Source organism: Myodes glareolus, chromosome 12 (assembly GCF_982192425.1).
Source record: "Myodes glareolus chromosome 12, mMyoGla1.1, whole genome shotgun sequence".
Classification (NCBI taxonomy): Eukaryota; Metazoa; Chordata; class Mammalia; order Rodentia; family Cricetidae; genus Myodes; species Myodes glareolus.
The window spans coordinates 5,404,128-5,430,152 of record NC_142037.1 but is presented as its reverse complement, the minus strand read 5'-3'; the positions used below and the strand labels follow the sequence as shown (position 1 = coordinate 5,430,152).

Sequence of the window (26,025 nt, the reverse complement as noted above, 5' to 3'; positions counted from 1 at the left end):
GATTAGGGGTGTTTGATTGTCTGTCTTATTCCCCAAAGTACCTTTAAAGTGGACATTTGCTTTAATATGATGCATGATGTGTTTGTAGACTGATTTTAAATCCTGATTTGTACAGTGTGTTTATATTTCTTAAAATTTATTTGAATTCAGTATAATTTTCATATCATTCGATTTTACAAATATGTAAATTAAGGCTATAAATACAAGTGTATGTTGTTATAGCTATCCTTTTCAACCTGTTTCTCCTTATACAAATCAAAATATTTAAAAATTTCTGCCAATTTAAAAATGAAATATTTGTATTAATTTATTATAAGGAAATCAGACTTTGTATCCTTGGAAAAGTTGTTTAATGATCTCCTCGGGGTCCTTAGTCCATAAAATAAGGAAATATCTCCAGTGTATCTTCAGATTCTAATATTCTTTGATACTTAACCTTTTTTTCTTTTCTTTTTTTTCTTTTTTATCTGAAGAGCATCTCTTTGATATTGTAATGACCACATAGTTTTTTGTTTTTGTTTTTTTTGTTTTTTTTTTTTTTTTTGGTGCTTTAGTGCTCCCAGTGTTTCAGTATTACCCTTTAGAGAATAACAAGGTAATTGGAGTCCTGCTCTCTAAATATATGCTGTTTTCATCCTTGAAATTGGACTTCTTTTTTTCCTTTTAATTAAGTCTAGTTATGATCTTAGTTTTTAATTATATGTGTTTGTAGTCTGCTTGAATTTTAAAGGAAATGCTCTCACCTACAAGACTTCTGATTGTTTAGACCTCTGCATACCTAAGGTCCATTTTGCTCTAGCTTCTTAGGCCTTTCCTTGACCTCCTCAACAGTGGTGCTTCCATGTGCATGTTTTCATCATGTTGAAGCACAGGTTTAAGGAAAAATGGGTCCAGATTGACTCTGATTGCTATATATATGGTAACAGGACTGAGATTATTGTTCTTGCTGGAGACCAAGACCTTTGAAGTGACCTTTGAAGTGCCTTTGGCCAGCCATGGAGCCAGTTCTTTTGGTGTATTGTTTAGCCAGCTTTTTGAGGGAGTTTCTTCTTACTGTCTGTTTCACATTCAATGCCTATGGTTATAAAAGCATAAGTATACTTGCATAAGTATGGAGGCCAGCTAATCCATGAAGTTGAGATATTCACTGTTGCTGAAATACTGCTGTAGTCCCTACTTTCTGATCAACATTGTAGTTATTATTTCCCTTTGAACATTATTTATAGATTAACTTAGAGTCACGAAGCTTATTCTTTTATAATAAGAGATATTTCTAGTGTGCATGTTAAAGGCTTTTGTGGTAGTTAAACAGTTTTCCATTTGTCTTAGTCTGCATGCCATAGGCTCCCATGAAAATTTAAAAGTATAGGATTGTTCTAGTTTTTTCTCTGGTTTGGAATTCAAGTTGGGCTCAAGTCTTCCTAACCCAACCCATACTCCCTTTACTCTTTTCTTGACTAGTCAGTGTTGTGAGATAATTAAAGTTTGTGAATTGTTCTTATCAGACCCCAATATTTGACTAGTATTGAGCTAATAATTGAGGGAATGAGAAACTTTCTGGCATGATTTCATCTAGTGTCTTCCATGTGAGCTGGTAGCAAGAGACCTGGTATTGGTTTAGATGAGTCTGGAATAGGCTAGTAATGCTTGAGTGCCCTAAACTTGAACCTTTTTTCTATTTATTCCATTGAAAGTAGGTTCAGCTGCAGCCCGGAAAGAAATCATAAGAAACAAAATTCGAGCAATTGGCAAGATGGCAAGAGTCTTCTCTGTTCTCAGGTGCTGATACATTTTCCTGATTGTTTTGCAGAAATTATTTTACTGTATCTTATGATCATTGTTCTGTTTGATACCTAGAAGCAATGTGGTTTTCTATTGGAATGAATTGTAAATTTATACACAGATGAGGGGAATAGAAGTTCCTTTGAATCTGGTAGTGGTTTGTTTGCTTGCTTGTTTTGTTTTGTGGTGTTGGAATCACACGCAAGACCTAAATCATACTAAGCATGTAGTCTGCCACTGAAATTAGGGTTTGTGGCCTTTGGATCTTGCTCTTGGAATAAAAGCACTAAATCCACACTTTGAAAATCAGATCAGGATAAGATTCTTGGTGAATTTTCTCATCCATATAGGATATCTGTTTTGCTAGAGTACAACGTGCCTTCCTGGGGTAAAAATTCAAGAAGAGGTTTCAGGAAAACATTATGTATTTCAGTTGTAATGTGTCTACCCTCCTAAATGAAACATTTAAAATATGGGAAAATATGTATGTTGGAATTGAGGGGAAAATGTAAACAATGAATGTCATGAATTATGTACATAGCCTATATCTGGGCCCTAGCCCTTCTTTTAAAGTAAGCATTTATTGATAGATTTTTTTATTTTGTTTGGTTTTGCTTTTTGCAGTTTAGAGAATCAAGCCCAGTGCCCTGTGCATGCTAGGCAAATGCTGTGCCTCTGCACTACTAACTCTTCTAATACGTGTTACATTTCTCTGCTGTAGGGAGGAGAGTGAAAGCGTGCTGACACTCAAGGGCCTGACTCCAACAGGGATGTTGCCTAGTGGAGTGTTGGCTGGAGGACGGCAGACCTTGCAAAGTGGTAATGATGTTATACAACTTGCTGTGCCTCAGATGGACTGGGGCACACCTCACTCTATTGCTAACAATACACATAATGCTTGCAGGGAACTCCTTCTGCTTTTTACTTCCTGTCTCAGCAGCTGACATAAGCAGGGTACTATACGATAGGCAGTATCTGATTAGTACCTGGTCAGGGCATAATATTGATAGAACGGGTTGTCTTTCAATTGAAAATAATGGTCAGTTTCCCAACTTTTTATAAAATGATATGGGAACATCTCATGTCATAATTCTGAAATATTTATTGATACGTTTGTCTAATGCACCTTTTTCTTTTAAAAACCTCAGTCAAGAATGTGAATCAGGGATATACATATTACTAAAATGGAAATGTAATTCCAACTTTAACTTTTAAAATTTATATAATTGTATTAGATTATGCTTACATTTTCAAGTATTTGATTTTTGAGTTAAAATTCTGCTTAGACCCAAAAATTTCCTTTATGCACTTCATTTGCTAAAAGATTTATGCCAAGTTTTGTACCCTGGTAAATGATTAGAGTTTGTTTTCTGTGGTGTTTGTCAAATGTTCTATGTATAATTGACTGTCTGTAACATGCTGTTTTCTTCCTCTGCAGATAGAGCTGCTTTCCTAAATCTGTCTGTCTTTCTTTAGGGTAGCTGTATGTCTGTAAATATATGTTCAATTAAATTACTCTATCAGACGCTTGTCTGTCTTTTGATGTAGAAGCAGCTTTGTAGCACCTTGATTTTAGGTTTGCTGCATTTGTTCCTGCACTTGGTGCATTCTGAACATGAATGTAACATTAGATATTAAGCTATTGTTATAAAGGGTTGAATTTAAATCCTGTAAGTCAAAATTGAAAGGGTGTTATTAAGTGTGCCTTTATTTTGCATGAAAATAAAAAAATTATACGTAAAGCATTCCTGTAATCTGGCTCGTTGAATATTTTATGTTTTTTAAAAAGCTAACTTGATTGTTTTAGTATCTGTGTAAGTCCTGGGTAAACTTTGCAAGCCCATTATAGATTAAATAGAATAAAGTGCTGTGAATATTGCAGCCCATACACAATAGTGCACAGTCTCAATGTCTTTAAAAATTGTAATGTGGAAAAAACTATACATAGAGCCACTTTGACATCCCTCCAAGGCTTCTTGTTCTATTAAAACATGCAGTGATAGATCTGTTGTCCATAATACATTTTTTTGGGTGTATTTTGTGAATTTTTTTAAAGTGAAGAAAAAAAAAGAAATTCCCTTATGTCATTTTACTCAATTCAAAAAGAATCCTTTTTATTTAAAATAATTTTTGGTAGACAAATAATTTTATCCTATATATGTTCTATTTTATGTTATTCTATTGTCTGTTGTTTACCACTGGTGCAAGCAAGTTCAACTAAGTACAGTAATGGCTTTCTGATTGAGTAGAAACCATATATAGCTTCAGATTTTTATGCTGAATGAGGGTTTTTTGTTGTTGCTTTTTTTGTTTTTGTTTTGTTTTTTAGTTTTTGAAATAATTCAGAACCTTGAACATTATTGTACCACTAAGCTATATTCCCTTCCCAAGATTTCTTTTTCCTTTTCTTAATTTTGGATTTGAACAAACTGTTTCTGATCTTCTTTATTTTCTTTGCCCTCTACTTTTCCTTTACAAAAATTTTAAATGCCAAAGAGAATTTCATAAATTTAATTTAAACATTAATAAAACCTTAAATATTCAATACAAATTACAAAATTGTTGCTAGTAAAGGATAATTCTAATAAGAAAAAATATGCCCGTTTAAAAAAGAAAAACACAAAATTAAAAGATAGCATATTTAAATAAATCTACTTGTTAGTTTTACATTGTATCCATGGCAAACCATGCTTTCAGATTTCTCAGTTAGCACCTGCTAATTACATGCTTTGTTGACAGCTCAGTACTTCTATTTATTCTTACTTTGCATGAAGCCTGAAGCTCATTCCTTCAACTTGGAAACCACCCTCAGCTGCAGGGAAGGTTTGAAAGACAGCAGCTTTGTTGAAGGGACTGTCTGTTCCTATCCTAGAGTGAATTACTGGAAGGAGCTGAGCTTAAGGTGTCTAATTTGGGAAACTGGATAGCTCCCTAGTTCTACTAGGGATGACTCCTGATGTTATGTTATGCTTTGAGCATTTGGTTGAAGTTATTTCCCTAGCATATGAAAACTTGTTTTAAAATAAGTAACAGCTCATATAGAAACTACATCTTTGACATTTTTTTTTACTTGAAAACATTGTTTTAAATCTCTATAGATAGAGACTCTAATGTGTATGTATGACTGAGAGATAATATGAAATTAAATTTAATTTTGAACCTTCAAGACTATTTTCAGAACATAGAAATTACCTTTTCAGTATCTTTTAAATTTTTTTCTTTTATTTTTTTGAGACAGTGTCTCACTGTATAGCCTTGACTGGCCTGGAGTTCACTATATAGACCAGGCTTTCCTCGTACTCATACAGGTCCTCCAGCCTCTGTTTCATGAGATACAAATCCTCTAGCCCCTGCCTCCTGGGTGCTGGAATCAAAAGCATAAGCACCACCATGCCCAGCTTCTTTTTAGTATCTTTGAAGCTAATTCATATGTTATTTTTGGGTGGAGGGGGTTGTTGCTGTTGTTTTAAAAACTACAACTCAGCTGTACTTCAATTTTGGAGTTTTGTAATTTTTTTCATGGTAATTTCATTGGGAATTAGTCTTATAAATCTTTGCATATCATATTTTCCTATGTGGGAAAATATCTAGCTATCTCTATTTTAATAATGCCAAATTCCTGTTGATTGTTCTTTATTGTATTGAAGAACATAATAGTTAAAGGCAGTGCTATACTGATACTTACTAATTAGCACTGTGTTCTGTGTAAATGAAAATAAAGGAGAAGTACAGTATGGCTTTCAGTATGACTCAATTGTATAGTTATCATGTTTCATCCTAGTTTACTATTTAAACTTCAGATGTCCATATTTCAGTTCTGAGCCTTTAAACTTGACAGAGTATATAACTTACTGTCAAGTTTCATAGCTTAGAGTTTAATCAGTAGAATTTTAGACTTTTGATATAATTAAATGATACTAATTCTCTTAATGAAGTCAATTTTAGTCTTAATTTATCATACACAAGTTATAGAATGTTTCCTACCAGTCTCTTCTGCTATCACAACTCTTAAACCATATTCCAATAGACATTTTTTCTTCTTTTAACTTTAAATTACAAAGTGTTCACATTATGAAGGGGGTTGATGATGAATGTTCGAGAACTGATAAATATATACGGGTCTTTTTTTCATTCTGTTTTGTATATTTTTGTTTGTTTGTTTGTTTGAGACAAGGTCTCACTGTGTAACCCTGGCTGGCCTGGAACTCTCAGAGCTCCACCTGCCTAAGTGGTGGGATCAAAGGATGGCCACTATGCCCAGGAAGAGGGATCTTTTGTCCTAGTTTCCTCTCTGGAAAAATTTTGTACAATTCTTTGCAGATGCACATTACTAGATTTTTTTTTCAAAGTTGAATTGCACAGTGGGCATATAATTTGTATGTCTGAATAATTTCATTTAACAAGTAAGGAATTTTACATCTTTATTCATTATTCATCCTACCTCTTTTAGACCCCCAATTCACTTTCTGATTAAGATCACTACTGTTTTCTAATTTAGTTTTTAAGACTCTTCCATTCATAACTGTTTTGGATGAAATAATTTCTAAATCATACATTTTTTTAAAAAAGACATTTCAGAAACAAGTATTCTAATTACCATTATTGTAGAAGAAACAAAGCAGACAAATTGTAGCATACTTGTAATTTTCTGAGCATACACACTTTGTGTACAGAAGGGTAACATTGTCAGGCAGGTGCTATTATTCTTTGCAATTTTAGATTATACTTTCCAGTGAGAACTCTTGTTTGTTTATTTGTTTGTTTAAACCCCAAAATGAGCAAACAAGTAACCTTTAAAATTTTTTTAATTATTATTTTACTATCTTATTCATATGGCCTGCATATATGTACATGTACTATGTGTGTGCATTTATGGTGTCCTTGGAGATCAGAAGAGAATATCAGATTTCCTGGGACTGGCATTACAGATGGATTGTTAGGTGTCATGTTGGTGCTGGGAAATAAACTTCAAGTCTCTGTGAAAACAGCAAATGTTCTGAACTGCTAACTCTGCATTGCTCAGAAAGGCATCTTTGACTACAAAATGTACAACTAAATGTTCAGTTCTTTAAATGATCCAGTGCAAGTTATACCAAGAACTTTTTTCTCACTTGACCCTTATTATGAAATAATTAGGACTAGTTGCCTGAAGACATTTTCTTTAATTCCTTTCTGATTAGCGTATGGGTTTGGAAAGGTGCCCAGTAGCCTTTTTTCTTCACCTAAGAATGCAGGCTTCTTGCATCCAATCAAACTAATTATCATGATAAACTGAATGTAAATAGAATTTTAAAAATGTTATAGGTGTTTAGATAGTTTAGAGTAGGAGCTAGGGCATAGTAGTATACACTAATAGTCTCTCAGCTTCTTTAGAAACAAATGCAAGATGATCAGCCTCCTTCAAAACAAACAAAACTGAAGTTCCTAGCATAGAGAATGATTTCTTTTAGAGTTCCCCTAAAGAACAGAACTTGAAAATTATATTTAGATTAATTCAATAAATATAGGGTCCATCAGTTTTATCACAGTTGTACCAGATTTTCTGCTATACTTTGCATTGTAAATTTAAAGGGACCAAAAACCGTTATTGACCCCTTCCTAGTTTGTATCTTAGGGAACCAAATAGTGATGAATATTGTTAATATTAGAAGTGAAAGAAAAGATTCTCTTGTTTCCTTTTCTGCTGCAGTGCTATCATAATTTTTCTGTAATGATAATACACTGATAAAACAAACATAATTGAAAATTCTAGCCATAAAAATACTGAATTCAGGATAAGTAATTAATACTGGAATGCATTTGCATGGGTGTTGAGGTGTCTGTCTTTATAATAGGTCTATATGTCCTGTGCTCTGATGTCGTAGTGCTGTGTGTAAGCTGTGCTGTGTTAGGAATTGGGGGATTGGGTGGAGCTCTCTAATAATGGGTATAGTTTGTGTTCAATTGTAAATAATGATATAGTTTGGGTACTGTGATATATTAAGTGATCATTGCCTTTTCTGCTGTACAATATGACCCTTCTCATCTCTCTCATTCATTTTGCATGCCTCTGCTCACTTCTGTACAGCCACAGTTGAGGCTATTGAGGCTGAAAAAGGTACGATCAGAGTCCTTGCACTGGGCAGAGATCTGTGGTCTGTGGGTGGGCATCAAAGAATGTCCTTTGGGTGTGTATTAGGCCTAGCTTGTGCAGATGAATCATACTGGCTGACTCATCAAGTTTAACAGTCACATTCCTTTTTTTTTAAATCACAAGAGCTAATACCTATAGTGTCTTTTCTCTTTCTAGTATAATCCAGAGTTTATTGTTGCTGATTTCTTTAGCGTGTGTTGTATATTATAGCATTTATGTTGCTTTTTTAAATGGACATTATTAGACTAACCCTGAAGTAGAGCTCTAGCCCATATTTTGTTTCTTTTTTTCCCCTAAGTGAAATCCCCACTAAATATACATGTGAGTTTGTTTTTTCCCCATCTAGTTCAGAAACTGTTACTATAATGATTTTTGTTTCCTGAAGTTTGGGCTATAGTTTTGTAGATAAGATTATGTTCATGTGGATCAGGACGTAGTTTGATATTACACACTTCTGTTTAGTGGCCACAACCATTTGTGTGGTTCATGTTTCTAAGTAGTGCTAGAGATTAAATATTTTAAGCACCTAGACTTTAAGTAATTGTATGGATATCTTTTTTTTTTTTTATGAGCATTTCCTTAATGGTATCTGTATTCTTCCAGATGAAATGAATAAAAATCCAAGCTGGGCTTGGTGGTGACTATCTATTCTAGCAGTAGGGACATTGAGTCAGGAAGATCCTAAATTTCAGGCCAAGGACAGCCTGAGCTATATAGTGGGACCTTGTCTCAAGACAAAAGTTAAACAAAAGAACCCTTAATACTTAAGAAGGATTGCCATTTATTTTGACATAGTTTATAGTAATTGGCCAGAGAATGAAAACATGTTCTAATGTATGAAACTATTCCTATTTTACTTTTTGTTTATCAACCAAACACATTCTAACTTGGGGGACATTTTCCACTTTTTCATTTTATACTGGTACTCCTCCAAGGTAGTTCCTACCCTACTCCGTTTTACCCTTACTTCTAGTACATACACGTGTGTTGGGAGTTATCCTTATTTAGTGTCCTCACTTGCCCCCCTCTTTGCTACCTCACCTTTGTGATGGTCACCGTGTGATCTAGGTTTGAGGTAAGAGAAGATAGATAACTAGTTTAGTAGAAGCAGACGTATTCTGAGACCATTGCCTACAGGTTGATTTTTGTGGGCAGGGAAAGGCAATTCTAGTTTTTGTTTTGCTTTATTTTAAATAAAGCAAACAAAACCGTATTAACTTGTTATCTGTGAAGCTATCATCTTTTTATTTGTATTTAAGTGTTTCATATTTTAATGGGGAGACTAAAATGGGTATAGAATTCAATTATAAAGTAAAATTTAAGTGTTGCTATTTACAGTAATTTTCTTCTTAAAAGTCATTATGTGTTTGAAAACTCAGAAGTGTTTTTACAATTACTGACTTATCAAATTTGCATTTTGTTAAGCAATACGAGGATTCTCTCCACCACATAGAATCTGCAGTTTTGAAGAGGCAAAGGGTTTGGATAGGATCAATGAGAGAATGCCACCCCGGAAAGATGCTGTACAACAAGATGGTTTCAATTCCCTGAACACCGCACATGCCACTGAGAACCACGGGACTGGCAACCATAGTGCCCAGTGACCAGCGGCTTCCCAGGGACTCTCAGGTCTTGGACCCCAAATGGACAGATCACCCAAGGAATTGGAGAGGTCGGCCAAGCTGATGATAAATGTCACAGTCTCTCCGAAGAAACCATTGTGCTTTTTGAGACCCTTGCCCCCTTCCTGGATGGAGGCTTGAGGGCCCTGGGACATGTGTTGTCTAATAAGATTGGGTAATCGCTGCCACAGTGGAGAGCAGTGAGCAAGGGGCTTGGGGCAATTTCCAGTGGAGAATATCTACGCCTCCATTTATGTTTGTGGTTCACACATTTACGTTTACAAATGAGATTCCTGTTTTGTTTTGTTTTCTTAGTAGAATTAGGGTTTTTTCAACCATGAGTTTAAATCCAATCTTTAGAGTTAACGTGGACTCTCCCCCTACCCCATGAAATGTCTTTAAAAGGATGAATTAGCATGGTCTTAAAATATATTTCTGAGGTTACTAGCTGTATTTTGAATTGTAGGCAAAATCTGAGAAACCCAGTTGGTGTTTATACAAAATGCTGACCTCAGGTCTATAGTTCTTAAATGTGGCTAATTCTGTAACATAGTCTTGGTATTTTTCAATTATGAATGCATAAACTATTTCTAAGAAGACTCTTACTTGAACACAAATCCAAAAACCAATTTAGAATCTTTTGTGCCCATATCTTTTGAGATTTACACCCCAGAGATTTAAGGGAAAAAAAAAGCCTAAATTTTCAAATTATGAAGAATTACAGAATTACTCATTTAAGGTACTTTAAAAGAAGTTTGTACATTGTCAAAGTAAATTTTAATTCAGATCATGTCTGTAAAACTTGACGTATTTTGTGTATGCACGTTTTCATTTTGCAAATATTTAATATATAGACTTATGATGTACAGGTACATGATGTATAGGTTACTTAGATGTCATGAGAAATTTTAGTTTATTGTGAGTATTCCAGTTGCTTAAAAAACCACCAGGGTGATTTGCTGCTGGCTTTCTATCATTTTTATGTTTAAATGCAAAGGAAAATTTAAAATGTCTGGAAATGTTTTTGATTAAGTAATACAGCCTAGAAGCAATGGTTCTCTTCTATTCTTCAGATGTTAGTGGAAGCCTAAAAGTCAAGACTGCATGTTGAAATTTTACTTTTGATAGTTACAGAACTGCTTGGTTAAGCTAAATGGAACCATGTGCTAATTTTACACAGTTAATGACCTGTGCTGATTGCCACTGTAGTTTGGTATTTCCCTTTACTTTGGTGGCCTGCTTCCCCTCATGCCCTGGAATACAACTCAGAGCTTCAGGCAGCAGAACCATCTGTTGTTTTGTTTGCCAGAAAGTGCACCCTGTATGGTCTCCTGTCTAAGTTGAAAATATTATGCATGTGCAGGACTATTCAAGTATTTTATAAACAGTAGCACACAATAAATTCCATGCATGGGCCGCTGCTCCTATCTCTGTGTTGGGTTTTATTTGAAAGATCTAGTCTGATTTAAACTTTTTACGCATATTGTAAAATTCTGTTCATGGAGCTAGAATAGCCTTCAGAGATTATTCTATAAATAACTAATGATGATTTCATGAATTAAATTCTTGCCTTTATAAATTTTACTTGTTTCCCCCTCAAACTTTTGTTATACTTTTTTTTAAAATGTGAGTAGTTGTGCATTGGAGAACTTTGAATACCTACAGCAATCTTCCAAAATACAATATTTAAAGTCACTTGGGGCTGGGGATATAGTTCAGTGGAAGGGTGCTTGCCAGTCATCTTCAAGGCCCTGGGTTCAACCCCTACTGCTGTAAATACAATAGAAGTCATTTTTTTCGCCAACTCTTAGATGGAAGAAATATTCTAGTCTTGGACTTTGTTAGAGTGATATTGATAAATTGTGTTTGGATATTGGGTAGTTTAACAATAAGCAAAATACTAATATATAGTTACTCTAAGATTGTGCATTTCCTCTGCCATTGTTGAAGTGGATATAATTTTGTGCAAATCGAGAAATTGCTCACAATTTATAATATGACAAATAGCTTTAAACAGTAACTATGATACTCATGAAACATCAGTTTATATCAAAATATATATTCTTGCCTAATTCTAGATAAAAATAGAATCTAAAGTTTATTATTGTTCAACATAATACTGATTTGTAAACAGTCCATTAGCTACCTCTAAAATTTCTATATACTTTACAGATTTTTCATAGTTTTTTATGAAAATTACATTGTTAAAGTAGGAACTTAACTAGTATATTAAGTGCTAGGAACTTCTTAGCACTTTGATTTCTTACTAGGGTTATATAGTATTTGTGAGAGTCATAGGTAAGCATAAGACATCATTATCAAACTTGAAGAGTTGCAGGTTGGTGTTAAAAAGAGAAAGTAAAAGAACAATTTGGACAAATCAGTGTATCTGAAAATGGTAGACTGTTATCCAGCCTCACAGACTTCTTCCAGATTAATAAAGTGGGAGCCTCTTTGTAGTCTCCACCCTCTTCCTCCTTTCTTTCTTTCTTTCTCTTCCTTCCTTCCTTCCTTCCTTCCTTCCTTCCATCTTTCTTTTTTTCTTTCTTTTTTCTGAAAAGAGTCTATGTAGCTGAGATTACGCTTCAACTCATCTATCCTCTTGCCACAGCACCCCTAGAGCTAGAATTTTTAGTCATGAACTACCTACCATACCTGGCCTTTCATCTTCATGGATAGTTTTAGTAAAAATGGTTAAACATGTAAGATAATTTTCATTGCAACTCCTGATGCAAATTGTGGGAAGTTCAGACCTCTAAGTTGTTACTTTAAATGTCTGCCAGTGTAAGTAGCAATGCTAAAGTAGAAATATCCCCTATCAATTTTTTGCCCTGTCATTATCCTTTATATTCAAATATGATACTTCTGAGGTAGCAGAGTCAATCTGTGAATTTTTTTTTTTGTACCTTCTGGTTCAGTCTTTAGCAACAGAACTCATAACCCCATTGAAAGTCATCATTTAATTTTGAGGCCATTTTAGTTTGAAATCAGCCTTAAAATCTTTATTCACCTCTATTTAATTAGTGTTTTTTTAATATTACAATTAATTTCCTTTGTTTACAACTGTTTTATATGGTATTATATAATGTGTCATTGACTCCTTTGTAGTTCATGCATTATAGTTTAAGATTCCTTTGGAATCCTTTGTGTGAAAACTTTGTAATTTGATGTACTACATTCTAGGACCCCATTGCAGAACCCCATTGTTTCCAGAGTCAGGTAAGTGACACCTGTGGTCATGAATGTGAGCAAAAAGGTGGGGAGGAAGGGTGGATTTTTTTAGTTGTATAGAACTGCTGTCCAAATAATATGCTGTTAGATTCTTCAGCTCTGTAGTTATAAGTGGAAAGGAGCTGGGAAATGTGATTGAACTTCCTGGATCAGCATCCCTGACCAGGTTTGGAAGGATAACTGAGTTAAGTTTTCTTTCCTTATAAATTGTATGTATTTTTACTCAGTAATGAAAATATTGGTCTTACCTATTTTGATATTCCAGAAGCATTTATTCCTCTTCTGAAATGGTCATGTAGAACGTCCTTTGACAATCTTCATTTAGAGAATACTTTAGGCTTCTTTCAGTGAAATGTTTTTACAGAGTAGTTCTTGTTTTTCCTATAGTTAAGTTTGTTGTACCATTAAATGCCATTTCTCTCTGCCTTTTTGGGTAATTATATTTATACTTGAGCCTATTTTGGATATAGTGAATTCTATTTGAGCAGTGTGTTAGGCTAAAAAGGGACATTGGGCTTGGAGAACTCAACCTTTTCCAAGCCCCACCTTTTCCAAAGATTCATTTTCCTTTGGTCTGGTGCCTATCCTTCTAGCCAAATATTGGTTCCTTAATTAATCCCAAGGGATTTCCCCCCACCCCACCCCACCCCATTCCCCATGAAGCTATAAAGTGAGAGCAGAAATGCTACCTTGAGAGACATCCAAGATGTCGTAGGTTTCATCTTTCCTCATCTTGCCTGGCTACAGTGACCTGTGGGGGGCGGGGGGGGGGTGTTGACAGAGTCTAGAGCCCTCCTGGCAGAGAATAAAGGTCAGAAAGAGAATTCGAGCAGGTGTCCAGGTTCTGACTTGCCTCGTTAGGGAGAATTCAGCCTTGTCTGTCTGGTTGGCAGGGCAACCGTAAGTCACTGATACCCAGCATTTCAGCAGTTTGCAGAAGTAGTGATGTGAAGGAACAGCTGCAAGTGAGATCCAGCCTACATCTGAAGAGATCAAGCGTTGACTTCACTTGGAGGAAAAAGAAGGAAGGAAGCCTAGGGCTTAGCAGGGTAAGTTACTTTCCCATCAATCTGTCTACTTAGTTCATTTTATAATTCTGTAAAGTATCACTCAAGGGAGTGTTAATCACTGATTAAGCAGCTAATGTTGTCTATTCTTTTGTCGTTTTTGAGGCAGGGTTTCTCTGGGTAGCTTTGGCTGTCCTAGAACTAGCTTTGTAGACCAGGCTGGCCTTGAAATTAGAGATCTGCTTGCCTCTGTCTCGCAAGTGCTGGTGTTAAAGGTGTGCTTCACTACCGTCTGGCCAGAATAGCCATATTTTATATGTACTTTCCCCTTTCACAACCTTCTCCCCACATTTGGGGGTTCTTTGATTTTTGAGATACTGTCCAGACTGGCCTCCAACTCATGATCATCCTGCCTTAGCTTCTTAAGTGCTGGAACAAATGTTCATTATGCCAGCCTTCCCCTACCCTTTTGAGGAGCCCAGTGGCCATCTGTACTTTCCCCTGTCTACCCACCACTATCTGAAAGGTGTATTTGCTGATATATTTAAGAAACTACAGTGAAATCTCAATCTGGAGACAATGAGAATATGACTCTATCTTATGTGAAATAAATGGGACTTTTGTTAAAGGGAGGGAGGAAGGAGGAGAGTGCTGTTTAGGAATAGGTTAATGGTTTAGGTTAGACTTTGGAGACGAAGGATAAGAGTTTTTCTAGAAGCCAGCTTTCATTTCTGTAGTCAATGATATTTTTTCTTAAGTTATCAGAATGGCTAGAAGAAAAAGCTAAGTCATCTCTTTTGTAGGTTAAGTAAGCTAAACGTTGCTGAGTTCTTAGTGCTTACCAAAGCTTTTTCTGGTTTCACCCTTCCATATATTCTGGGGTCTGTGCCCCCCCCCTTCATTTTTCTCAGTCTTATACCCCTTGAATTTGGAGGAGCTTGGGACTCTGGGAAAGCTAGAACCACAAACTGAGTGTACAGTATGCAAATTCAGAAATTCAAACACAAACACACACGACACACATTTAATGACTTCTTACTCCTACATTCTCACCTTCCTGTCAGATAGCAAGTACATTTATAATACAAGTCATCAGTATGCTCTGGATATACAGGAGTTTGTGACATAATGAAGACAAAATGAAGGCAAGGGGACTGGGAGTTTGACTTGGTGGCAGAATACTGCTTTTTATACAGAAGGCCCTAGGTTTGATCCCTAGTGTCATGGAAGGAAGGATCAATTACAGGCATAATCAAGTTCTTGAAAATGGGACTCAGAGGTATAAAGAGAAGGAGTGCTCCTATCTACACTTTAGTACAGGGACAGGACTTGTAAAACTGTAAAACTTAAGGCCGTCTGTTTCTATTAGGTCCAATGTCCTCACTGGTGTTCTATAGAGAATGCAGACGAGCTCTCATTGTCTCTGTTTTGTGAACGCCAACAAACCATTCACTCAGGTTGAGGAGAGATACTGAAGGGTAAATGGAAACACAAAGAAGGATGAGAGAAAGAAAGTGCAAGAGAAAAATAGACATTTTTTCTTGATTCTTCTATGAACCTCAGGCCATTGATTTATAAGAGTAGCATTTAAAAGGGTATGAGCTGAATGATTCTGGAAATACTTAGATTTTGCCACCTGTGTATATTTTGCAGCTCCATGATGGTTTTGTACACTTCCCTTTAACAAATCTGATTATAAAGGATCAAATGTCAGGCCATTTTTATAACAAAACATGATCCCTGATGTGAACTTTGTTTGCAGTAGAACCAGCTGCTGCCAGTGTTTTTATCCTCTATCCTTTCCTTGTCCCTGGAGATAGTAAACTTGGATATTAATAACTTTAGCCTCTTCTTGTTTACAGATATCTTTATTTCTTAAGTACTCTTTTTTTTTTTCAGGTTGAGGAGAAATTTACATATGAAATTTAAAATTTTAAAAGTTAGCAATTAAATGGCATTTAGTGATCTGTTCATATAGTTCATTTGGTAGAATGCTTACCTAGTATGTATGAAGTGATTCTACCTGTTGATCAGTAAATATACATTGGATAAATGTAAGTTTTAAGTTTTTCTAGTATGATCTTTTGTGTCTAGGCACAGGTAAAAGAAAAGACAAGAAAGGAAACTTGGTTATCACAGAGTCCCAGCTAAACTAGTGGATAGATATGGCCTTGATTTTACTTCCAAATTTCTATGTTTTAGAGATTTTCTTCTTAATTTTTCTAACTTGCTTTTTTTTTTTTTAAATAAAATGACCTTTTATTTTCTTTTTCCCCTTGATATGCTAAACTCATTTTTATTTTATTTTATTTGAGACTGGGTTTCTCAGTGCAACAGCCCTGGCTTTCTTGGTACTCATTTCATATCCAGGTGTCCTCCTCGAACTCACAGAGATCCTCCTACCTCTGCCTTCTGAATGCTGGGATTAAAGGTGTGTGCCTCCACCTCTGGCTGCTAAACTCTTTTTTAAATTTGCATTTACCATTTCAATTTTAGTATGTGTGTTGCTGAAGTGAGTGTTTGAATTGCTCTTTCTCTATATATGTCTCTCTTTCTCTCTCTCTCTCTCTCTCTCTCTACATACACACACACATATATACAATGATTTATTTATTTTTATTTCACGTGTAGTGATGTTTTGCCTGCATGTGTGTTTGGATGAGGGTGTTGGATCCTTTGGAGTTACAGACAGTTGTGAGTTGCCATGTGGGTACTGGGAATTGAACCTGGTCTTCTGAAAGAGCAGCCAGTACTCTTAACTGCTAAGGTATCTCCCCTGCTTTTACTATATTTTTGCCTTTCTGATGCTCATTTTATTTGCACTTACTGTATATTTTTAAGTTTATTACTTATAATTTTTTCAAGCAAATTTAAATGCACGTTACTTTTGGATAACTTTATAAGTTTGATTTTGTTTTTGCTGTTGGGACAGAGTCTCATTGTGTAGCTGTAGCTGTCATGCAGCTTGCTGTGTAAACCAGACTGGCCTCGAACTCACAGAGTGCCTGACTTTGCTTCCTGAATTCTGGAATTCTGGTGCATGTATCACCCCATCTGACTATTTTGTTCTTTGAAAAAAAAAAAGTTTTTTAATTACATTTATTTATGTATGTGCACATGCATATACATGTGTGCATGTGGGCATTTGCACAGAAGTCCGAGAACAGCTTTCAGAAATTGGTTTTCCTTTTATAACATGGGTTTCCAGGATCAAACTCCAGTTGTCAGTCTTGACTACTTACTGAACCACCCTGCTGGGCCCATTTTTTTTTTTTCTTAAAACAGATAAACCAATGCCTCTACTTCAAATAAATTGTAGTTAAAAAAAAAAAGCAAAAAAAGCAGGTGGAGAGATGACTCAGCAACACTTAACTGCTGCTCTTCCAGAGGACCTCGGTTTGTTTCTCAGCAATCCACATGGTAGCTCAAAGCTGTCTGTAACTCCAATTCCAAGGATCTGACACTCTATTCTGATCTTCACAATACCTGGTGTGCACACAGCACATGTACATATGTATAAGAAAACACCTACAAAAATAAATCTCCTAAAGAAACTTCAAGACATGAAGTTACTCAGTGGGATAAAGTTTTTGCCCAGCAAGCTTAATAACCACTGCACTAGTTTAGAATGTGCTCACAGAAGAAAATACAGGGTGCCAGAGCAGCCAGGACACTACAGGGTGGAGAGGAGAGCCAGCAAAACAGGCCGATGCCTGTTTATGTCTTGTCTCCACATTCATAACAGGTTACGTTAGCCAATTTTCCAGCTACTGGTAACTTTGGTTAGCCAAAAACTTGTTGCATTTTCTTCTTTTTTAAAGTTAATTTAACAGTCTGTGCTGAGACAGATAGGGTAGCACACAGCTGGGCTACATAAGATCTGCTTCAAAACAAACGACAAAAGATTCTATGTGTTTAATATGTTAGTATATTATTTTTATTAAAGAGTTCTGCTGGGGTTGTAGTTGACATGGTATAGTACTTACCTAGCATACGTGGATGTGGTCTTAGCACTTGGGAAATGGAACCAGAGGATCAAGAATTTGAAGTCATCCTCAGAGACATAATGAGTTAGGCGCCATACTGGTCCCATTGACCTGTCCTCTCCCGCTTCCCCAAAAAAGTCAAACATTGACAAGGCTAGGGGCTACTTTGCTCAACCAGTTCCTATCCACTGCTTCTTTAAGGATTTTGTAATTCCTTACATTGTACATTTATTTACCTGTATATAGAACTTCATATGTCATACACATGCGTAAATTATATTGTATGTAATTATTCTCTTGTTTTTGTTTAAGAGCGGGTCTTGCTGTACAGCAGGCCAGGGTGGCCTGCAACTCTGCGTTTTCCTTTACCTCCTGAGTACTAGTATTATAGAAGTGAGTCACCATGTGCCTAGTGGTCTCCTCTGTTTTTTATAACTGCTTATAGCAGTAACCAATTCATAGCTAATAAATAAATTTTTCTCATAGCCATGCCTCAGAGACTTGAATGTGAAGTAAAAGGTCAGGCATCTGAATACATGAGTTCATTTTGTCAAATTCCATTCCTGTTTAGCATCTAGTCCCCAAGTTCATTGGACATGGCTCCACGTTCACAACGGCGAAAGCACAAGAAACCCCCACCTGTGACTCCCATGGTTGTACTCCCACCCACAGAAATATCTCCGGAACCTCCAGCCCTCTTAAAAGCTGACCCTAGCATTGATGCACTTGGCTTCATTTCCTTGGATAATAATGTACCAGGTCTGTCCCAGTTGATACTTCAAAAGCTGAACATGAAAAGCTATGAAGAATACAAGTGAGTGATCAGTCTGTGGAAAGGGGGCTTAGTGTCTTTGGTGCTGCATATCAGAAGATGAAAGTATAATAGGGAATTTCCTCATTCTGACCTCTGTCGGTTGTATTATTATCGTCATCGTCGTCATCTATGCCCCAGCAATGTTTAAGCATGCATGGGCATCCTGTTTATGGAAGTTCTCCAGTTGTTTCTATCCTGGGGAGTCTTAGATGTTTGTATTATTGTCACACCCAAGGTTCCACAATCTTCCTTTACACTAGAAGAAATATAATTGCTAAAGAAAAATGGGAGTGGGATACATTTAAGACTACATAAAAGTCTGTACAAGGTGGTGGAAGCACAGAAGAGATTTGGGAGATAGTCCTCACTGTTGTGCTTTCTTCCCTACTGTGTCTACAGGTTGGTAATAGATGGGGGAACCCCAGTATCAAGCTTTGGATTTCAGTGTCCACAAGAAATGTTCCAGAGGATGGAGGACACGTTTCGATTCTGTGCTTACTGTAAAGCACTCCCTTGCAGACTTCCAGATCACAAGGTTCTCCGGCACTGTAAGAGGTGACTTGTGGGGTGCTAGTAGGGGAACATTCAGAAATAACCCTATATTAAGTGCTCATTCCTAGAGGAACAACCGTAAGGGTTTTTTGTTTTTCTTTTGCTTATTTTTTGTTTTGTTTTCAGAATTAATAGTTTATCATTTTGTATGGCCCCATTTTAATTCTGTTTATTTTTGGTGTTGTGGGAAATGAAAGAGCAGATGCTCTTCTACTTTCTTCTTGAGTACACATGGACTAAGATCACATCTGTTCCAAGAAAGTTGAGGTGGTCACTCTTGTTAAAAGAAAGCATGAGCAAAGTGTGTGGCTTTTTGTTTTGTTTTTTTCGACTTTTTTTGTTTTGTTTTGTTTTGTTTTAGTTCACCCCTGCTCCCCGGAAAGAAGTGAAAAACATAAATTTTAGATAGGTGGAGATGGGGCAGCACTCTATTGAGAATTGCATTCCTTTTGCTTTACCTGCCACTGTGGCTCCCGCATTTGGACTTTCACCTGTCATTTTTCTCCACATCATCTTCACCAGTTCATTGGCCTGTCTTCAAAGGTGCAGGTATCCCTTCGCTGAGCACACACAGTCACCTTTGTGATAGAGAGACGTGTTTCTTTGGTTCATCCTCTCAGGTGCAGAAATGTCTATTACTGTGATACAGAGTGCCAGAGGTCAGATTGGCCAGCACATAGGAAGGTTTGTCGAGTGCTCCATCTTGTGGCTGTGGATCGTGTCATGGAATGGCTTCTGGTTACAGGTAGAGTAGGGGTATTAGGAAATTGTATCTTAGTGATAATTATTGAATATAGTTGGACAAACATAAAAGCATGTTGTTTTAAGGGGAAAATGAGAAATGTGACAAGGAATGGGAATACTTGTAGTTACTAGGTGGCAAAATAAATATGACTTGTTGAGGAAGGAATTTTGAAACCAAGGACTTGCTGTTTGTTTGTTTGTTTTGTTTATTTATTTGGTTTTTTGCCTGGCAGCGTTTTTCTGTAGCTTTGGATTCTGTCCTGGAACTAGCTCTTGTAGACCAGGCTGGCCTCAAACTTACAGAGATCCTCCTGCCTCTGCCTCCTGAGTGCTGGGATTAAAGGCGTGCACCACCACCACCCAGCTGGATTTGCTATTTATTATTTTTTAAATTATGAATATTTGAGTATGTATTTGTGCACATGAATGCAGTGTCCCTCGAGACTGGAAGAAGGCATGGCCTCCCCTAGAGTTGGAATTACAGACAATTGTGAGCTCCACAATTTGGTTGGTGGGAACCAAACTCAGTCGTTTCCAAAAGCAGTGTGCCCTCTTCTTTCCAGCCCTGTTCACTTACTCCTTTTACCCTACAGGTGATTTTGTCCTACCCTCAGGACCTTGGCCATGTCCAGCAGAAGATATACACGATTGGGATACCTGGTTTACTATGAGGGGTTTACAGCTAGAGTCTACACTGAATACTGTTCTAAGTAGCGATGCTATGACCATGCTTTGGGCTAATCTAGGAAGGCCACAGCCAGAACCTGATGTTCTGTACAGCTCTTTGAAGCGGTTGATAACAGATGTTCTGTCACGGCCCTTGACCCTGGGCCTAGGGCTTCGGACTCTGGCCATAGATGTTGGGAAGACTGGAGGAAGCACATTGCATGTAGTTGGTGCTTCCCACGTGGAGACATTTCTCATTCGTTCTGGAGATTATGATGAGCTTGGCTATATGTTTCCTGAACATCTTGGCCTCCGTGTGATCATGGTGGGTGTGGATGTGGGTGCTAACCTTTTACAGAGTTCCTCACCTTTACCCCTGGAGCCTGGAACAATTCAGCTTAGTGGCCACAAGGCTTTGTATCATGACTTCTGGGAGGAGCAGATAGAGACTGGGAATCTAGCCCATCCAGATTTGGTGGCTGCATTTCATCCAGGTGAGAGCTATTCATTCAGAGAAATACTGCGGAGCTGATTTTTTCACTCTGTGCTTTTGTTTTAGTTAGGGTATTTATTACTATGATGAAACACCATGACCAAAAGAAAGTTAGAGAGGAATAGGTTTATTTGGCTTATACTTCTGCATTTGTATGTAGTCCATCACTCAAAGAAGTCAGAACAGGAATTTAAGCAGGGCAGGAACCAGAAGGCAGAAGCTGATGCAGAGGCCATTGAAAGGTGCTGCTTACTAGCTTGCTCCTCGTGGCTTGCTCTATTATAGAACCCATGACTCAGGGATGGCCCCACCCACAATGGATTGGTCCTTCCCCCATCAATCAGTATTTAAGAAAATACCTTACAGTCCAATATTATGGACACATTTTCTCAATTGAGGTTCCCTCCTTTCAGATGACTCTAGCTTGTGTCAAGCTGACATTAAACTAGCCAGGAGAACTTATAACTGTTTTCATTTGGTCCTTATTTGTTTCTTTTTGTCCTCATTAAATACAATGTAATGATGAGCTTGGTTGATTATTTCCCATACATCCTTTATTGAAGAGCTTGTGTAGCTCATGATGATAACTGGAGATGAACAACATAAGGGTTTAGTTGATAATCAAAGGAATGCCATGCTCTTAGGATATACCTCAGCCTTTCTTTCATCTCTTCATGTTTCCATTCTTGTTCTTCAGGTTTTCATGCCTCCCCAGTCTTGATGGAAGCTTGGCTACCTACCCTGCTACTACTTCGTGACCATGAGATTCCAACATTGATTACTGTTTACAGGTTTTTACCTATTTCTGTTTCTGATCTTTCCTGACTCACTTTTTCCTGTGCACAGATGAACCCACTTTGATTCAGCTTGCCCATTAGGAGGTGTTCTTCCTTCCTGCATGAGGCTCTAAAAAAATTTTTGGGGAAGAGTTCTTTATTACATAATCTGGGATTTGGTGAGACATTTGGGAGGGAAGAATAACCCTTGCCTAGTACAGCTTTAGAAAATTTTTGGTATTGGTTATGAATTGCCATACACTTGAGCAATTTCTACTTGTTCATAATTGCCAGAGGGATTTTCCTTCTCTCTTCTGCAGCCAACAGGAATTGGAAGCCTCTTTGCAGATTCTGGTGAACTTGGATACACACATCATTGCTTGTGGAGCTAATCCTTTCACATCCCTCAAACCTGAACAGGTTTATTCTAACCCTAATAAGCAGCCAGTTTACAGCAGTGCCTACTACATCATGTTTCTTGGAAGTTCCTCCTGCCAACTAGAGAAGCAATTAGAAGAAAAAGCAGATGACTTTTCAATAATTGAACCAAATCCTAACCTGAAAAATGGAAGCTTATTCAAATCAACACATTGATGTTGAATTGTTGCCAGCTTTGAAATCTGCTGAATGCTAAACCTTATTCACAGTCCAAGTAAAGATTCTATACCAATGAACGCTCAGTATGACATGACTCATTTCTGATGTTACCCTAGTCCTAGGAATTGAACACAGGGCTTTGTACATGCTAGGCATGTGCTTTACCATTGAGTTACGTTCCCAGCCGTCTGTTGTAATTTGTTTTTTGTTTGTTTGTTTTGAGACAGGCTGTCTTTAAGTAGCCTAGACTGGCCTTGAATTTAGTAACGTTTGTGTCAGCCTCACAAGTAGGAGGGGTTTCAAGCTTGTACAAGCTTGTACAAGAAGACTTGTACGAGCTTGATTTAACCTGTGTCTAAAAAGTTAACTATGGATAGGTGTGTGTGTGTAAAGTGTGAATGTCTCACTGGTTTTTTTGGTAGTCTCCAACAAAGTCGGAACTATATATGCATTTGCCACTGCACATTGCTATGTTGGGGCTTCTTAAATCATTTGTTTTGTTTTCTATTTATAGTCACATATTACTCACCTGCACACACACACACACACACACACACAGACCTTAAAATTAGATGATTTGTGGGCTGGAGAGATAGCTCAGTGGTTAAGAGCACCGGCTTCTCTTCCTGAGGTTCTGAGTTCAATTCCCAGCACTCACATGGCAGCTCATAACTGTCTATAACTAGTCCCTTGCAAGCCAATGTCCTCTTCTGGTGTGTAGACATACATGCAGACAAATACCATGTACATAAATATATAAATAAATCTTTTTTAAAAAATTAGAGGATTTTTTTCTTGCCAAGGGAATGATTAGCATCAGATCTATTTGGACTGCTATACCAGTGTACATTGTGTCATTTCCTTATCATCCCCAGTGCTTTCCCCAACAGACATATGCACTTTTTTGTTGATTTTTGGGGTTTTTGTTGTTTTGTTTTGTTTTTGAGACAGGGTCTCTTTGTATAACCCTGGCTGTTCTGGAACTCACTTTGTAGACCAGATTAGCCTCAAACTTAAAGATCTACCAGCATGGTAGTGCACACCTTTAATCTCAGCACTGGGGAGGCATAGGTAGGTGGATCTCTGTAGAACAGGCTGAAGAATAGACTTTTCAACAAATGTGGTTGAGACAATTGGATAGCCACAAGCAAAAGAAGAAAGTTGGAGCCCTAAGCCATATGATATAAAGTGAATTCAAATTGATGTGGGATGTGCATTAATTCCAGTACAAGGCAGGTATGGCAGGAGGTTCAGCAATATGAGTCTGTCCAGGCTACATAGCAAGACTAAGGACAAGAAGCTTCAGTACTCATGAGATGTAGAGGCAGAAAAATCAGTTCAAGGTCATGGTGACATAGCCAGTTTGAGTCCAGCCTAAGCTATAATTGAAAGATTTAAGGAAAAGTGACCCTGGCAGGTTTCCTAGCAGGTAGGAGACCACAGTGAATGGGAGACAGACACATAAGGCCATGTAAAGAAAGCTTGGGTATTGGAAAGGGTAAGGGACTATGGGGGGTGGGGGAGAGGCAATGGTTGCCTCATCAGAAGAAGGGGGGACAGAACCGGTATGGAAAGAAGGCACAAGATCAGCTTGCCTTGGCAGGAAGAGCGGAGAGATTGGGGTGGGCAAAGCTTGTCTCTTAAAGGAACAGAGTACCTAGGTGACAAGAAAGGTCAGCAGAATAATAAATAGTGAAAACCTAGCCTCAGACATTAAAAGGGTTCAGAGAGCTAAAGAATTTACATGTGTAGAAGAAAATATATAAGTAAATCTTCATAAACTTGTATGTTTTCTTAGATTATTATACCAGAAACACAAATGTGGGTTATTCATGCTGACTCAGGCAGCTGGGTGAGGAAAAGGTTGTTTTCTCTGTGACCTGCACAGACTCCCCTTGTAACTCCTGCCTCTGGAGACCTCCAACTGCTAGCCTCCACCCTCAGACTACTCTGGCAGCTTCTGTAATGGCCTTCTCAGCCCCTGGAGGAGGGAGAGTGGCAGGTCTCATTACAGAAAAAAAGTGCCCAAGTTCAGGCCAATAATCCCTCTAATTCCAGACTATCCTGGATAGCTTCTTGACCTCTCCCCACCCCAAGAAACCCTATATAAAGCCTGCCTTCTGCTCAGTTCTCTGCTGCTGCTCATCAGAGTAGAGACAGCCACCCTTTCTCCTGTGCCTTTCTGAATAAATCTCTTGTTTGAGGTTTGTTGTGCAATGTGACTTTGTGGTGTTCCTTGGCTCTTAACTGCCAGCATACCTCTACCTCAGAGCTGCAACACAACAAAAACAAATATTGGGTTATCTTATTTTAAATTTTATGTTTCAGATATCATCAAGAAAGTGAAAATATGCCTTGGGCCTGTAGATGGCCCAGTGGTTAAACCTGAAAAACATTGTTGCAGTCTTAGAAGCTACATGATGGAAAGGAAGAAATGTCTCCTGCAAGTTGTCCGCTGACCTCTACATGTGTCCATACAAATACATTTATCTTACACAAATATACATTTGTGTGTGTTGTGAAGTTGGAGTGTGCTGAGGTGTGAAGGTACTTTGCTCCACACTTGACCTGAGTGCTTACTGTAATGATCTGTCTTTTTAAGAGACAAGTCACACCCACTCCCTCCCCCTCCGCTGAGGCAGGCTGATCTTCAGCTTACAGCCTGAGGCAGTTTTGTCTTCTCCCTCCCTCCCTCTCCTTCTCTCTCTCTTCCCTCTCTTCCCCTCCCGCTTGCCCTCCTCCTCTGCCTCTCTGTTCCTCTCCCCTTCTCCCTTCCCTTCTACTAAATAAATATCCAACCTCACTGCGTGGCGTGCCTCCATCTGTCTCTCGCCCACTGCTGCCACCAGGGACCCACTGGGGACCAGCCACCTTCTGAGACCTGCTGCATGGTCTTATGTGTAGTTCCTGCCTAGGACTGGCCACTCTCAGGACCCCCTGCCCTCTGCCTGCTGCCACTGGGGATCCCGCTGCAAGCTACTTGGGGATCTGCAGAAATTTTTAATAATCCATTACACTTACTTCACACTTAACTTGAATTTTATTCTTGGGAACCACATGGTAGAGTAAGAACCAATTCCTGCAAGTTGTGCTCAGCCTTAAGTACCCAAAACCGTGTTTTCGTTGTGAAAAGTGAAGGGCATGCTGGGGAGATAGCTCAGTTATTTGGAAGTGCAAGCCCTGAGAATGCAGAGGTGCAAATCACTATCCAGAAGTCTCAGTGTGACCATCCTTTAAGAAAACAGATGAAAAGTGTTATGCCCAAACCCGGGAAGTCCCCCAAAAGCCAACAAGGAGACCAAGTTGTTTCCCACCCCCATGTAAAAGCAAAAAAGCCTTTGTTTTATGCAAGTTTGCAAACTCTCGGCATTTCCAAAGTATTGGAATAAACAGAAAGCCCCAGCACAGTTAGAATAGGTTTTTATAGTAGTAAAGGTGGGGATGAGGGGTTTCTGAATTTCAGGACCCTTATTGGCTGACATTTGTCTTGGGGTGTCCTGGTGAGTGTGTGCTGGTTGTCCTATCTACAGCAGTTGGAATGTTAGGCGTTTCTTTTGGGTGGTGCTCTGGTAATCTGTTTGTGGTTCTTTCTGCAACCAGGTATTGCTTCAGGGTAAACTAC

At 37.8% G+C, this 26,025-nt stretch overlaps 2 protein-coding genes across 9 annotated transcripts in view; both read left to right on the top strand.

Moving 5' to 3' along the window:
- Window positions 1-10,964, top strand: part of Ppp3cb (protein phosphatase 3 catalytic subunit beta) — a 46,701-nt gene extending 35,737 nt beyond the window's left edge. For 3 of the 8 annotated variants that reach the window (XM_087911924.1, XM_087911922.1, XM_087911925.1), the window contains 4 exons: window positions 1,695-1,779; window positions 2,504-2,601; window positions 7,850-7,879; window positions 9,341-10,964. In XM_087911924.1, coding sequence (XP_087768050.1) covers window positions 1,695-1,779; window positions 2,504-2,601; window positions 7,850-7,879; window positions 9,341-9,519 — 392 coding nt within the window. In that variant the 3' untranslated portion in view covers window positions 9,520-10,964. The remainder of the gene's footprint in view (window positions 1-1,694; window positions 1,780-2,503; window positions 2,602-7,849; window positions 7,880-9,340) is intronic. The other 5 variants (XM_087911923.1, XM_087911926.1, XM_087911928.1 and 2 more) reach the window with 3 other exon arrangements.
- A 156-nt stretch (window positions 10,965-11,120) lies between these two features.
- Window positions 11,121-25,206, top strand: Mss51 (MSS51 mitochondrial translational activator). Its single transcript, XM_048426527.3, has 7 exons — window positions 11,121-13,817; window positions 18,333-18,575; window positions 18,975-19,130; window positions 19,748-19,872; window positions 20,465-21,031; window positions 21,728-21,821; window positions 22,127-25,206. The coding sequence occupies exons 2-7, from the start codon at window positions 18,358-18,360 to the stop codon at window positions 22,398-22,400; spliced, it is 1,434 nt and encodes a 477-aa protein (XP_048282484.2). The 5' UTR covers window positions 11,121-13,817; window positions 18,333-18,357; the 3' UTR covers window positions 22,401-25,206.
- Window positions 25,207-26,025: the final 819 nt, after the last annotated feature.